At 45.0% G+C, this 15,600-nt stretch overlaps 1 protein-coding gene across 1 annotated transcript in view; it reads right to left on the bottom strand.

Moving 5' to 3' along the window:
- Positions 1-15,600, bottom strand: part of Dapp1 (dual adaptor of phosphotyrosine and 3-phosphoinositides 1) — a 50,801-nt gene that overhangs the window by 30,500 nt on the left and 4,701 nt on the right. Inside the window, exons 2-3 of the mRNA XM_052731717.1 lie at positions 5,246-5,368; positions 930-1,063 (exon numbers count right to left, since the gene is read on the bottom strand). Coding sequence (XP_052587677.1) covers positions 930-1,063; positions 5,246-5,368 — 257 coding nt within the window. The remainder of the gene's footprint in view (positions 1-929; positions 1,064-5,245; positions 5,369-15,600) is intronic.

Genomic DNA, 15,600 nt, shown 5'->3' on the forward strand with positions numbered 1-15,600 from the left:
CCGTTGTGAGCTGTCTGATGTGGGTTCTTGGAACCAACCCAGGTCTTCCACAAGAACAGCAAGCACTCTTAACTGCTGAGCCATATCTCTAGTCCTCTTCATATACATATTTTTTAATGTACCATATGGCACAACAATATAAAAGTTGTTCCTAAACATAGCAATTTCCTATCACAGGCATAAGATTAAAGAGTAACAAGTATGAAATTGGTTGAAATCGACTTCAGTTTATTCTTCTTCCTGGAACAGTACTTCAAAGGTCAAGTCCGTAGTTTATACTATGGTTTGAATATAAGTTGTCTTCTTCAAAACTACTGTTAGATTTAATTTCTATTATGATATTTAAACAGGAGGACCAGATCAAATTTTTAGAGGTGATTTGGGCTTAATCTCAATCATGAAATATCAGTCTATTATATTGTTAATGGATTAAGGGGCTAATGGGTTGTACCAAGAATGGGTTTGTTACATAGATGTTGGCTTGAGCTTGGCGTGTCAGTACATGTCTATAATTCCAGCCCTGGTGATGCTGATGCAGAAGGACTACAAGTTCCAGGCAAGCTTGGGCTGTGGGGAGGGCTTGGTCTTTGATGTATTTATCCCTGTCTCTCACTATGCAATGTTCTTAGGCCCAGCAGAAGTCACCAGGTTCCAAGTAAATTCTCATGCAGTGATATGAACTATAATACCCTTCTTTTTTGTGTGTTTTTCGAGACAGGCTTTCTCTATGTAGTTTTGGTGCCTGTCCTGGATCTTGCTCTGTAGACCAGACTGGCCTCGAACTCACAGAGATCCGCCTAGCTCTGCCTCCCAAGTGCTGGGATTAAAGGCATGTGCCACTGCCACCTGGCTTATAATACCCTTCTTAAATCAATCACACATCCCAGATATTTGTTTATAGCAACAAAAACCAGACGAAGATGACTTACCTGTCTCGCTTCCAATCAAAGGCTGATTTGCAAAGTGCTTGACAAAATCCTTTAAAGTTGAATATTCATTGAAGCCAAATTTAAATGAATACCCAGTGTATTCGACGTGAAAGTGCTTGACAGAGTCTTTGGCTCTGAAAGAAAAAAAGTGCTTAATGTTATTTAACAAGTGATGGTTCTTTTTGAAGGCAGATAGAGCAATGTGCTGGCATCACCATCAACCGTTGAGAGTGCGGAACACACAGCCATCAAAATCACTGAGGGTTTAAGGCTATCTATCACTCCTTTCTTTTGGCAGACAATACTCTCAGCTTGTCACTCTCCCAGAAGGGATGAGACGGTTCCCCCATCTTCTCTTGGACTGACCACAAGGTTTCTTGAACATTGATGTCCATAAAGGGCTTGGATTCAGGAAGACAGAAGTGAGAGAAATGATGTTTGTCCTTGGCATCCCCTTGTCTGGGAGTCAGTCAGAAGTCTGCTTCTGTCAGTGAGTTATGTGTCTCTAGCCTTCTCTTCCCTTACCTGTGTGACTGTCTACTGAATAAAATGTCACATTTCTAAGGTTGTCATTTTCTGATTCATTTTTTAAATGAAAAGTATTACATAAGATCTCTCTCTCCCCCTCACTTTATTTGTCCCATTCTATCTCCCTAGCCTCCTCTCCCACTGTGTCATCTACACCCCAACTTCAGAATGCATCCGAGTCAACTGTAAGGTCTGTAAAAACCCCCAGACAAAGATTGAACATGTGGAAGGTAGGCCCTCCCTCAGAATGTAGGTCCTAAGGGGTTGTCGGTGGATGCTGCTGTCAGGGGAGCCAGCTTCAGGACCCCTGTCCATCCAGACCTGCTCCTCTTCTAGGAGTCACTTCCCCCTTTGCTCCTTACCTCCAACTATCCCTCTCACCTTCCCCTTGGTCTCCAATGGTAGAAACCCACTGCTGTTGAGTTTCTCGCTACCCATTGAGTTTTCCTGTACATTACACTTTCTCGCCCAGTATCACATGATAATCCTGGCTCATATTGAGTGCAATTTTACTTCTCAATCACTCAAACACTTAGACTGCCTTCTTTTATGCTATTACTGCCCTCGACTTTTAGCAAGATTTGGAGCTTATGGGTGCTATGTGTCTGTACTTCTTGCCAACAAGGTCTGTGAACTAAGATGGCTGGTACAGAACGCATGATTCCAAATATCTGTTATTAAGGGAATGAACAAATAAATGAATACAAAATAACCGTACCTTTAAACAACTGGCCTATGGATTCTGTCACCTCTGCTGGTCGTCCCCTTCCCCAAGTGTTACTAAGTATTTGTAATGAAAACCAGTGGTTTATATTATTTTTTCAGGAAGATGAAATGCATGCAGTCTATTCATGAATAGCTTATGATCAGATGAGTCACACACAGATAAAACATTAATTACATCTGTGATCCAATAATCCTACATGCTTATTTGGGATATTTGGGGAGACCCTGCAGTACAGCACCCTCACATGCAGTCTACCTGTCTTACTCCTCCATTTGCTGTCGATAAGAGAAAGCCAGAATCTTCTCCCCACTGAAACAGCATTCCCTCTTGGATTAGTCGTTTTGACATCCCTATTCTTTATTTTTTTCTTTGTGTAAATGTGCATGTATTCTCATGTGTGCCTAAACACATGTGTGCGCATGTTTGTGGAAGCCAGGGGTTACCCTCAGGTGTCATTTCTCACGAGTTTTCTACCTGGATTTTTTGAGGCAAGGTCTCTGACTGAACCTGGGGTTAATGGATTCAGCAAGGCTGGCTGTGGCTCGTGAGCCCCAGGGATACTTCTGTGTCTTCCTCCCTAGTTCTGGGATCATAAGCACATACTATAGCATGCTCAGTTTTTTGCATGGGTGCTGGGAGTCAAACTCAGTTACTCTTTCTTGCATAGACTTAGCTATTACGGACCAAGCTATTATTATCTAGTCCTGTTATTTAGAAAATTTATTAAGAAAACTTGCCAGGGTAACATCAAAATATTAGTAGATACACCCCCGCCCCCGGCTGCCTAAATTGTCCCTCATCCTCTACCTATCTCTGCCTCTCCCCTTCTAAATAGGCACATAGATTCACTGCCAGGGAACGGAAGGTGTGGCAGGCAGCATTCATAGATACCCCAAACCTAAGCCCATGGAGTGCATATCTCTGTTCCAATTATCCAGGTAAAAACTCATCTAGATAGAGTTGTGAAGAGATTTTGTGGATCATTAAATCTTTCATCTTAAAAATAGAAAAATTCTCTGCGTGGACCTGACCTCTTCACATGAGCTCCGTGAAACTGAATTCTCTGTGTCCACAGAAGAGGACATCAGAGAGATATGCTCTGGCTGCCAGAAAGGCAGCCAACATTCACGCTGTGTACTGTCCACGCGGGCCACATAGCACGATCTGAAATGGCACCTGTCAGTTACACTGGTCCTTGAGTGGCAGTAGGAGCACCGGGACCCCAGTGCTACCGCAGCAAGGAAGCTAAAGAAAAGCGTAACAGGCAAGGACGATGTGATGACGAGATGCTGAGTTCCAGACAGGAGCCCCAGCTGCAGCTGACATCTTTATTTCAGGCGGGTAGAATTTGAATAGAGAATCCACCCATGCTAGACCTGGACCTTAATACACACAGGAACAGTGGCACGATCCATTTGTGTTGTTTTAAGCTGCTATATTTTCTGGTAATTTGTTATGTAGCATAGAAAACGAACACTGAAGTTTCCAAGTCTAAAGAGAGGAAAAGCAATGTTACTTCTTTGCTCTTGAGCTCACAGAAGCCTGTCAACAGTTGTTTAGGGAAATGCTTTTTTGTGTGTTAATTCATATGTATGCATGCATGAATGTTCACATGTCTACAGGCATACTTGTATGTGCAAGTTCATGTGCATGTCTGTGTATATGTCTGTGTATGTGTATATGGAGGCCGGAGGCCAGCCTTGGTTATTGCTCCAGACACCATCCACCTCTGGCCTAGAACTCACAAAGTAGAATAGGGTGGCTAACCAGTAAGCAGTGTCTGTTTCCACAGCAATGAGATTGATAATGTACACTGCCATACCTGACTTCCTGACTCGTCCCTCTCTCCATTCCTTCCGTCCTTTCTTTTTCGGTTTTGGGGCCCACACTCAGGTTCTCATGCTTTCAAGGAATGCACTTTATCAACTAAACTGTCTCTGCAGCCTGGGAAATACTTTTTTGTTTTCTGATCCAGTTTCATTCCCACTCAGAGAGAGGGGAGGAAGAGAGGGAGACAGAGAGATAAGGGGATTCAAAAACAAAACCCCAAACCAAATAAACCAAAATGGCTTCAGTGGATGGAAAGGAGATCCAAACAGCAGCAGGGGTACAGCTACTGCCATCCAGAGAGTTCAGGGAAGCCAGGGTCCCCCAGGGAGGGGAGAAGCGGAGGACCATCCTGGCTTGAGGGGCTTCGCTGTGAAGGAACTCGTGACTTCCTCCCAGGGTTCTGGGATTTGTGGAGGTGCTGCCACAGTCATACAATGGCCGTTGTTAGTGGCCAGGAAAACCTGTAGACCCTTTGCGTGCATGTTCAAGAAAAGCTATCAGAACCCAAGAAAAGAAGCCAGAGTACCAGGGCGGGGCTGAAGACTGCAAGCCAGGTGCACTAACTCAGAGGAACTAGATTAACTCACCACTTGGGGAAATGAAATCCATAGAAAAAATGTGAAGTTTCACATTGTCTACTTGAGTCTGTGACTATGAAAACTCATGGTTACAAATCATTCTGGCTTTTCCAGGCAAGAGAGGAATAGCAAAAAGGAGCCCAGTCCGGGAACTCAGACGGCAATGTTGTTTTCACTGCTGATTGAGTCAAGTCAGACGGCCCACCACTTTGAGTTTCAGGGTCTTCATGTGTCCAGTGACAGGCTGAGATGAAATAATTCCCAAGTTTTCCTGCTAGTGAATGGAACAAGGAAGGAGTGTGTGTGTGTGTGTGTGTGTGTGTGTGTGTGTGTGTGTGTGTATTCCTGTACGTGCAAGTGCCCATGTAGATCTATGAGATCTCCTGGAAGCTTGAGTTACAGGCCATTGTGAACTGCCTGGCATGGATGCTAGGAACTAAACTTGAGTCCTTTTCAAGAGTCCAGTGCTCAATCATTGAGTCATCTCTCCAGCCCTGGGAAGATTTCTTTAAGTTCTTACTATTCAGAGTTTGAAATCCTTTAATCTGGTGACTCAACAGGAATCAGGGAGTGTTTGCCCTCTGGCAGTGTGAGTGCTGTAAAGTAAACAAGTGACAGATGGGACTGAACTCTACAAGTCCTTAAGCACCTACCTCACCGAGAGAGAATAGAGTCCAGCCTGCTCATTGCTGTCTCTTAGCAGGTAGCTCCCATCACGTCCATTGGAGAGAAGAAGAGCCTCAGCTGCATGGCGTGTGAGGTTGCCATGATACCACCTAGGAAGAACAGAAGAACACTTTCTTTCAGGATGAGCCACGAGCAACCCTTCTCTGGAGTTTCCTCTCAGAGATTAACTAGCAATCTTTTCCATTTTAAGGATGCCAGAGACCCAGCTCTCAGTCCCAGCATGAAGAAAAGGAAGCCCCTAGATGAGTGTGAGGGATGGAAGTGGTCCTTAGCAGTGTAATAGAGGCTGGTTATGTTCTGACAGCTCCCACATCATCCTAACCTCCAGTTCTTAAGAATGTGACCCTATTGGGAGAGAAGTGAAAATGAGGCAAGTCAGATGTGCTCAGTCCAGTGTGGCTGGAATCCTCCTGTAAAAAGGAGAGCTGGAGGAGAGATTTCCATACGGGAAGGAGAGATTTTCATATGGGAAGGAGAGTGCTGTGTGACCAGGAAGGAGCCAGCCTCAGTTTTGAACTTCTAGCCCTCAAAGCTGTGAAGCAGACGATTACTCTTTGCCAAACCACCCGTTGTAAGCCAGCAAACTCATAGTGTTGTTTAGAAAGCTCAAGCTAAAATAGCCATAACAGAGGCCCAAGAGATGGCCCCGTGGTTAAGTACTTGCCGCACAAGCACGAGGACCAGAGTTTGTCTGTAATTATGGCCTGGGAAGACAGGGAGAGGGGATCTCCAGAGCAAGTTTGCTCACAAGACTAGCCATACCCACAAGCTCTGGGTTTGATTGAGAGCCGCTGCCTCAACGGGTAAGTAAGGTGGGAGAGCTAGGGAGAATGACTCCCAACATCAAGGAGGCCTCCCCAACATAACCCTGTGTCCACACACATGCAGGCATGCGTACATACACACAAACGTGACAATGGAAAAAGAAGTAAAAACAATAGAACAGCCATAGGCACACTGGCCAGTTTCCCTTTCTTCTGTCCCCCGTCACTCTTTCCCAAACGCAGGACAGTTTCACTGGGAGAAACCAAGCTGCCCTACAGTCCATGGTCATGAGAAAAATGAAGTTGGGCATGAAGAACCCTGGTGTTTCAAAGGGAGCATTGGCCCATCAAATCAAACACTGTTTCATGTTGACGAATATCTGAGGAGCTGGGAAAGTCCCAAGAGGATTCAGATTGATCTTTTCATGTGCTTGTGTTTTTAATTGATATTTGTGGTTTAGAAAAAGTAATACATATATGTGGCTGAAAGAAGACAGTAAGAAAAACAAAGCCCTTTTCTTATCCTTGAACCTCAGTTTCCATGTTTCTTTCTCCTGGAGACAGTTTACCACATAACTATGTCTCCTTAGAGATAGCCTATGATGTTAGCTAGCATTCGATCTGGCCCTCAGTCACCACTCCCTAAATCTACAGGGATAAGAACACTCTGGACCATGGCTCTACACCTAGGACCTTTCTCCTAGCGACAGGTCCTTCACTTGGTCTTTAAGCACATCATGTGGCAGTGCAGTGTGGTAACAGGTGGAGTCACGTTGCCTGGATCCCGATTGAAGCAAGACCTTGGGCAATTTGTTTCCCCAGTGTGAACCTCAGCTCTGTTTTATCAAAAGTCAGAGTAACAATAGCTGTACATCACAGGCCAGCGGTGAGAACTGCTTATGTTAACACCCGTGAAATACAGCAGTACTCAGCAGGTTAGGTACCGTCACAAAGCAGTGAGATTCACTCAGCAATACCTAGCTCATGCTCCGCTGTGGTATACTTTTTTTATTCTAATTTGTAGCATTTCCATTTATTTCATATAACAGGAAGTAAGGTACTAGAAGCAGTTGCCAACTGCAGGGATCTCCAGTCCCAGGGTGCTGGAGATGGTGAGGCACAGATGGCCAGTCATTCAGATAATGCCAGCATGATGAGATGGTGTTAAGGAGGCATCTGAAGGAACATCTTTTGGTCAACAGCACAGGCATCTGTTGTGATGTGACTGTGGCATGAAGTGTCAGCCTGAGCAGTAAAGAGCAAACGTGAGATCGTGGAAGGAAGTTGCTATGTACATCTCCCAGTCGCTGAAAGCGCCTGGAAGGTATTCCCTTTTCTGTCTGTCCATAAACCTTCAACTTCTCTTTTTATCACAGGCTCTTGTTTCCTTTGTCATCCAGAGCCCTCATCTCCTCCAAGTACCTTTTAAGTTTTGCATTTTGAATTCTATCTAAAAGCTAAGTTCCGATGCGCCAAACGGAGCAGCACCGTGTTTGTCTGGTCTTGCTGTGGGGCACACACAAGGTGGCCTGAGCTTGCTCCTGTCTCTTCAGAATTGCATGAGGGAGCTCACACAGAGCCTGCTGTGGAAAATAGCTCCCCACTGTCATTTTTCTCTGCAAAACGAATACTTTTAGAATGAGGTGCAGTAAGAAACCAGATGACTAGTGGGCAATGTTAGGAGAAAACATAAACTAATGAGCATCCATCTTGGACCCAAGCATGTGGCGAGCAGAGCGAGCATGCTGTGAGAAGACACCATGCTTTCACTGGAATTTCTTCCTCAGTGGCTCCAGCTGCTCCAACTGGTTTAGTTTAGGAACTGTGTGGTCACCTGCCAGTAGAAACTTCAGGTTGTCACGTGTCGAAATGGTAAGTCACAATATCCAGAGAGAAAAACCTTCTTTTCATATATTGAGATGTTATCTTCTGCTATACATTTTTTTTACCAATTCCTTAACTTTTGCATAAGTGAACGAGCCACAAGCTTTACTAAATTATATATCACGAATAGGCCTGACATTCTCCTAACCGCTGGTCATATAAGGCTATGCAGTTTAGAATAAAGCTTATTTTCCTACTTCACGTCTTGGTCTTACTTTTTCTAAAGAAACAAGAAGGTCAAGAAACTATTACTGGCCACAGTATTTTAGAAGCAACGTATTATAGTTGCCTTTAATCCCTACGACTTACACATTCTCACAGTTGTGTCTCAAGGTCAACGGCATGAACAGAGCAGAGACGAATCAGACTTGAACAGCACATTCGCACTGGGGTTATAAGAATATCAGAGCTGGCAGCTGACCTTGAAGGAAACAGTGGTGTTATCTCTTCCATGAGACAGTAGCAAATTAGGAAACACCCACCCACTAAATAGTTTTCATAGCTGCCTCTCAGCGAGGTGCAGGAAATAAACGCAACCACAGAGAACACAGGCAGGCTGGATCCAGAAAGTTCGTCTTCAATTCAGCCCCTCCTGCCTTCATCCCTGTGCCTTTTTATGCCAGAACCTTCTAGGAGACTGCTCCAGCGTGCTGAAAACACCAAGGTGTTTTGTCCCTTGGGTTTTATTATTTCAACTTGCTGGCCTAAGTTTATGTCTCATTTATGCTCTGTCTTTGAAGAACAGACTTTAAAACTTTTGAAATAACACATGGTATGTATCATTGCATGTACACACACACACACACACACACACACACACACACACACACACACCCCTATGTATATATGTTAAAAGCATCCCCAAGCCAGGTGGTGTGAGGCAGGCAGGTCTCTGTGAGTTCAAGGACAGCCTGGTCTACAGAGTGAGTTCTAGGACAGCCAAGGCTACACAATGAAACCCTTTTTTAAAAAAACCTATAAAATAAAGCACACCCCAAAAAGAAAATTTTACAAGAAAAAAATTTATCCTTCTATATGCTATTTACTTCAATAATTTTTTATATTTATTTTGAACAAATATTTATCTAAACCACTAAATTTACTACCAGACCACTAATGAGTTGTTTGGAAATCAATACAGAGCCTTGCTACTCAAAATATGGGCTAACCAAATCTTCAACACCTGAGATCTTTCTAAAAATGTATAAAAATCTTGTCCCTCAGGCCCCTGACCTGTTGAGGCTCAAGTGATTTGTGCTAAGAACTTGAGAAACATGAATGTGAAAGACCCTTGATCCTAAGAAGTTTCAAGTTTCAAGTTTTGGAGCCCTAATGGCTTGAGTTTGATGTTTGGCATCAGGAGAAAAGAGCAAGGGTTTCAGTACGGAAAGTCAAGAAGGATCTACAGGTTAGCACAGTCCGAAATCCCACATGGCTGACATCTTAATGTTGTCTGGTACTGGATCTCATGGAAAGTAGGAAAGATCCAGGGAAGCTTCATGAAGGAAGATGATCGTGGTCTGGGTTTAAGAACAGATATTTGCTCTATTTGGTAGTGAGAGAAAGGACATCTCAAGAGGAAAGCACACAAGCAAAGACATTGGGGTCAGTTTATGTCTGGCACATATGGACAGCAGAATGCCTAGCTGAAGCACAGGGTCCATGTTGGGGAGTAATGCAAAATAGTATTAGAAAAACTGCTGGTTTGCATACTCATTTAAGGTATACTTTTTTCCTTTTTCCTCCCTCCCACCTCCCTTCCTGGCAATACTAGGGTGTTGAACCCAGAGCCTCGCACATGTTAGATAAGTGTTCTACTGCTAAACAACACCCTCAGCCCTAGAGTATTGATTTCTTGGTGAGAAAATTTCTTATCACCCCATGCCTATGGATTATTAATATATTTAGTCACATCCTGCCTTCCTGGCAAACAGCAGTGACCGGAACTTGGTTTCTGTCTAGAGTTATAAAGGGATATACATTTGAACCAAAAGCAGGAATAGAAACCCCTGATTATAGGAAAGTAGATAAAAGGCTCTGGAGTTGAACAGCTAGCATAAGTACTCAACAATTTTCTTTCTTTGTTTCAAAATTGTTTCCACTCTTGAATGACAGTGACACCCACTGAGGTCCTAAGACCCCAAACAACAAAAGTGTAATGTTGTATCACTCTCCTTCTCTAAAGCCAAGGCACAGATCTGTGGTTGAACCCACAGTTTGGCTTCCCATTCCCTGTGAACACAGTGGTGACAAAACATGAGAGGTCTCCAGTGGGCTTTCCCAACCCAAGCTGTCTTCACTTGGGCTGATCTGACCTTCGCTCCTGAGTTGTTCCATTGAATCGCTGGGGTCTTGATTTCATTTGCGTTCATTTGTACATACAGTCAGTGCTGGATGCTTCAACCACGTGAAAGGCAAAGCTCTTGGCCGCTCTCTGTCATCAGAAAGTGTCAGCGTAGGATGAAGATGTCTCTTATTTAGCTCAAGAGCTCTCGGTGCTGTAGCTGGTATTACAGTCAGGCTATACCCAAGACAAGATGGTCTTGCCTGTAGAAGCATGTGAATGCACACACCCACAGGGTTGAATTTAACTTCTCAAGTAGAGAGAGGCAAGCAGAAGCTATACACAGGGTTGAGGAAGTTCAAAAACAGCTCAGGTAAGTGCAGCACACTGTCCGGGGGAGGCTGAGTCTCCCCACGGTCTTTCCAGCAGGGAGTTTTCGGTGATGGAATCAGCATGGCTGGGACTTTCCACGTCACTGCTCTAAATGTCCCACTTATATATCCTACTAGCAGAGCTAAGTGATGAGGCTGGTTGTCCCAGGCTTTAGGAAACAGACATGGGTGACAGCAGAGGCAATGCAAATACCTAGCAACTAAAGCCACAGGATCAACCTGCTGTTGGAGGACGAGGAATGAGACCGGAAGTTCCGGGAGATGGAAACACAGAGACAGAGGAAGAGGTGCAGAGACTGAGAGACACAGGAGTCAAAGAGACAGAGATCCAGCAGGGCATGGTGTGCAGGCCAGTAATCCCAGCAGGCATGGGAGTGAGAGAGGAGGATTAGGAGTTCAAGGCCAGGCTAGGTTACATAGTTAACCCAAATCTCAAAAGATGAAGGAAAAAAAATGAATGAGAAAAAGGGGGCGTGGCTTCTCTCATCAGGACCGACCTCCAAGTGGAATCAAAGCAGGGAAGAGATTGAAGAAAGGGAGAAAGAGGAAGGGAGGGGTAGAGAAGGAGACGGAGAGCACTCCTTCCCACAGCTCACACAACCAGGCAGAAGCGTGTGTGTTGTGCACAGTCAGGAACAGTAAGTAGTGACTTGGAGACACATGGACAGCTACCCAGTCATCTAGATGACAGAGGCAGAGAACACAGCAGTCACACAAAGAGAAACTCATAGCACAGACCCTGCGACAGATTCACAGGTATTGGGAGCAGCTGAAGGACACAGACACTAACTGGAGAGAGGGGTGGACATTGCATCCTATCACTGCAAGTTCCTTGTGTTCGGTCCCCAAGGCATCCAGCAGTGTTAGAGCATCTTTCTCCAAAGGGTGTGACACAGGAAATGCTTTGTGTGCACTGGGAGAGACATTCTGTGGGTAGGAACTTGAAGATGCCTAAACTGACTCGTCAGGGATCCCAAACCCAAGGTTCCCTCAGAAGGCTCTGTCTCTGAGGGAAATTAAGTTGATTGTGTACTTCCTCTGATCACTGGTGTGTCCCTCAGAAAGCACTGGTTCAGGGTTAGCTGTTTTAGGACTATGCTTGCCAGTGGCAACCTACTTTTATGGGTGCAGGAAAGAGCCCTCAACCTCAAGGAATGTTATGGGCATGTAGGTCCTTATTCCATCTCTTCTCCTGCATGGTTCCAACTGTATTGGTTTAGTTCACCAAGAAAACACCTTGCATGGAAGAGGATAAGTAAGTAGGGTGTGACATCACTAGACTGACATCAGCAGCCTTGAGTTCTAGTCTTGGCTTTGAGTCGACAAACACTGATCCACCCGTTCTTTGAAAGCTCATATAGAAAAGGTAAATGAATGGCCTACAGTCCTGTTCTTAAAGGGCTCCCTTCTGAAAGGAGGGGTGAAGTACGCTGTGGAATGTTCTGTATGTTAAATGTGTTGCTCTGATTGGTTAATAAATAAAGCACTAATTGGCCAGTAGGCAGGCAGGAATTATAGGTGGGACAAGGAGGGAGGAGAATTCTGGAAAAAGGAAGGCTGAGTCAGAGAGACACTGCCAGCCGCCATGATGAGAAGCAGATGTTAAGATGCCGGTAAGCCCCGAGCCACGTGGCAACTTTTAGATTAATAGAAATGGGTTAATTTAAGATATAAGAACAGTTAGCAAGAAGCCTGCCACAGCCATACAGTTTGTAAGCAATATAAGTCTCTGTGTGTTTACTTGGTCGGGTCTGAGCGGCTGTGGGACTGGCGGGTGAGAGAGATTTGTCCTGACCGTGGGCCAGGCGGGACCAGGAAAACTCTAGCTACAGAAGTAGGTGACCTAACCCCTGAACACGATAGCGCTGACACCTGCAAAGTGTCAACTCTCAACCCAAAATGTGAAAGGCACAAGTGTGAATCAGAACAATAGGAACAGTAATCCAAACCCAGGCGGCTTTAGAAATATACAGCCCTCAAGCAAACAAAGAAGAAAGCAGAAGATATGTGTGAGTCAGAAAGCAGCCATCTTAACTCTTCTTTCCCTCTTAATAAAGGATCTCTCTGTGAAAACAGGTATTAGTGTGCAGTCTGGGAGGAAGCCTCCATTGTTTGGAAGTCTCCTTCAATCATGATTTGTCAGGCCTATATAATTCCATGTGTGTCTCCAAAACACAGCATTCTTTCAAGTCATTCTCATGCCAATATAAAAATAAATGGCTACATGCATGCGTTTTAAAGGTGCAAATCTTTTAGAGTACAGATAACTTAGTCAGACACTAGGTGGTAGGGCTTGGGTTGGGTGGGGGTGAGGGGTATCTGCTGCAGAGCAGCTGGAGGAGAGCAAGGGGCGGTGCTAAGACCAAGCTGGGCTCCAGGCAAGTGCAAGCAGGGAGCAGGAGGCTGTCTGAGCCAGGAATCAAGCCTGGGTTTAAAAAGCAAACTCATGGGGCTGCTTCTGAAAGTAAAATTCTACAGCAGCCCGGTGGTTGCTTTGCTAGAGCAAGCCAGACTGAATGCTGATCTCCAGGTGGAGCCTGGGATGTCTTAGCGCTCCAGTCTTGTCTGCTTTACCTCTTTACTCATGACCCCTCCATCCTCCCCCACCCCACCCCTATAAAGTGCTATATTTTCTTATTCAGCTGACAAACATCATCCAGGGCCATACTGTGTCCTCGCAGAGACAGGCAGTGTAAAGCCCTCAGCCCACATCGCTGCGTGTTCTTGCACAGAGTGCACTTTTCTTCTGCACAGGCCACGCTTTCCTTCCATATCCTTCCAGCCTTGCACAATGTCCTCACTCAATAGATGGATTCAAAGAATGCAGCAAAGCAGGCCCTCCCAATGTGAGGAACCTGTGGGGCAGCTTTCCAAATCTGTAAGTGGAAGGAAATCACCCATGGGAGGAAAAGAAGAACACAGCTCAAGAGGAAACTAGCTGGAGCCAAAACGTCCCAGACAGTTCACTACTTACACAGCCACAAACAGCCACGGCAGAACCGCCTTCCACTTTTAGAATTCAAGATTTCAGAAGAGTTCACAGAAGAATGAGCCCTGTCACTCTTCTGGGTGTCACATCTCTGTTGACACTTCTGACTTGATAATGTTCTTAGCCTGTTCTGTGTTTGTTTGTTTTTTTTTCCTAGCCCAGGAAATTGAACATACACAGAATTCAGTAAGGTTCTGGCTTGTTGGGATATTGGCCTGTCCATATGACCTATCTATTGTGAAGTAGAGAAAGAGTGACACCTTTTATAGTAAGTTGTGCTGATTTGTAGCAGTTCTAGAACTTTCTTTTTCCTTTAGTCCACATGTGAACCAAAAAGTGTACCCTTCTAGTGAAAAGGCAGAAGTTTGAGAAAAATTAGGAAGTTGTCTTTGTGGTCAAGCATGTGGGTTTTGTAAACCTGGGCACTTTCTCACGTAGATAACATCAGCAATATGTGAAATAACTGAGTTCCTACAGGCAAAGGCCGAGAGACTGTTATGAGTGGGAAGCCTGCAAGAATGAATGGTCGCCATTATTGTTTAGTTGGTAGGCTCAACAAGGCAACAATGCACAGTGGGAGTCCATTAGCTGTGGCTAATCCCCTCCTCACCTCCTCAGCCCCATTGCTTATGTCTGCGACCCTGTCAGTATGCTTGGCTTTGAAAGGCCCCATCTCTTATCTACAAAAGGAATGCCTAACACTTGCCTAATACTGCACTGTGATGCTGTGAAGGCTCAATGCAGCAATGTGTGAGAATGGCACAGTGTTGGTGCATAGTAGGGCTGCATGGCTAATGCCTGTCACAAAAGGAAGCTACCTGGTTTGTAACATAAGCATGTGCGTTGGACCTAGACATTTCTGGAACTTTAGCCAGCTGGATTGCTCAGGTCCTGAGACTCCTTACATGTGAAGCTGGAATAAGTGTGTTCAGGGAGGCCAGAGTAAGGGCCTGCAAAGTGGCTGCCTGGTAATGGGGATTCATTGCATTTGTCATTATGCATTTCCTGGGCCAGCAAACTGCCATCCAAGGGTCAGTTCTGCCAACCATTCATTTTGTGTGGACTGAGAGCCAAGGATGGTTGAACAGTTTGAAATGGTTAGGGAAAAGTGTGTGTGTGTGTGTGTGTGTGTGTGTGTGTGTGTGTGTGTGTGTGTGTGTGACAATTGAATATAAAATCCATGTGTCGCTGTCCACAGTCAATGTTTGGTTTGAGCACTATCAAGCTGTCTGTGTGTGTGTGCGCATGTGTGTTTCTTAGGTTTGTTTAGTGCAACAGCCGCACATATGAGTAGCTGTAGTGAAGTCGTGAAGCCAAAATTATGTGTCACCTGTACCTTTACTAAAAAGCTGACCTTTTGATTGTTGCTGTGTTTTTTTTTCCCAGTCTCTGACTTTCTCTTACATGTGAGAGACAACAAAGGTTCTGTTTTCCTCCTCCCTTCCTTTTTAAAGACAGGGCCTCACTAGCTTAGGCTGGCTTCAAACTCTCAAATCCTCCTGCCTCAGCATCCCAGGTGCTGGGAGTACTCACATGCACTGTCCACTTTGCAAATCAAGTATTGTTAAGGACAGGGGAACAGGGTTTCTCTGTGTAGTTTTGGTGCCTTTCCTGGAACTCACTCTGTAGCCCAGGCTGGCCTCGAACTCACAGAGATCCACCTGCCTCTGCCTCCCGAGTGCTGGGATTAAAGGCGTGCGCCACCACCACCCGGGAACTCTCATTTAAAAAAAAAAAAATCCCTATGTTACTCCGTACAGCAGGCCATCTCGTTCCAGAAGCTAAGAGTTACATCATAACCTATGATGTCTGCTTTGCACTGCTTACGTCTCCCAAACTGATCCATCCTCATTAAAATGACAGTCCTTGAAGAGAACGTATCTGTGTGTGCAAACATTTATTTTTAAAGAATCAGATCTTTGCTTTGGCTTTAAGTTACTCTGGGAAGGACCACTGTACCAGCCGGCTTCAGACTGAAATCAGCCAACTCCCAGGTCTGAGTCTTAAT

This window comes from Peromyscus californicus, unplaced genomic scaffold, assembly GCF_007827085.1.
Source record: "Peromyscus californicus insignis strain IS unplaced genomic scaffold, ASM782708v3 Scaffold_9__1_contigs__length_137607984, whole genome shotgun sequence".
Lineage (NCBI taxonomy): Eukaryota > Metazoa > Chordata > Mammalia > Rodentia > Cricetidae > Peromyscus > Peromyscus californicus.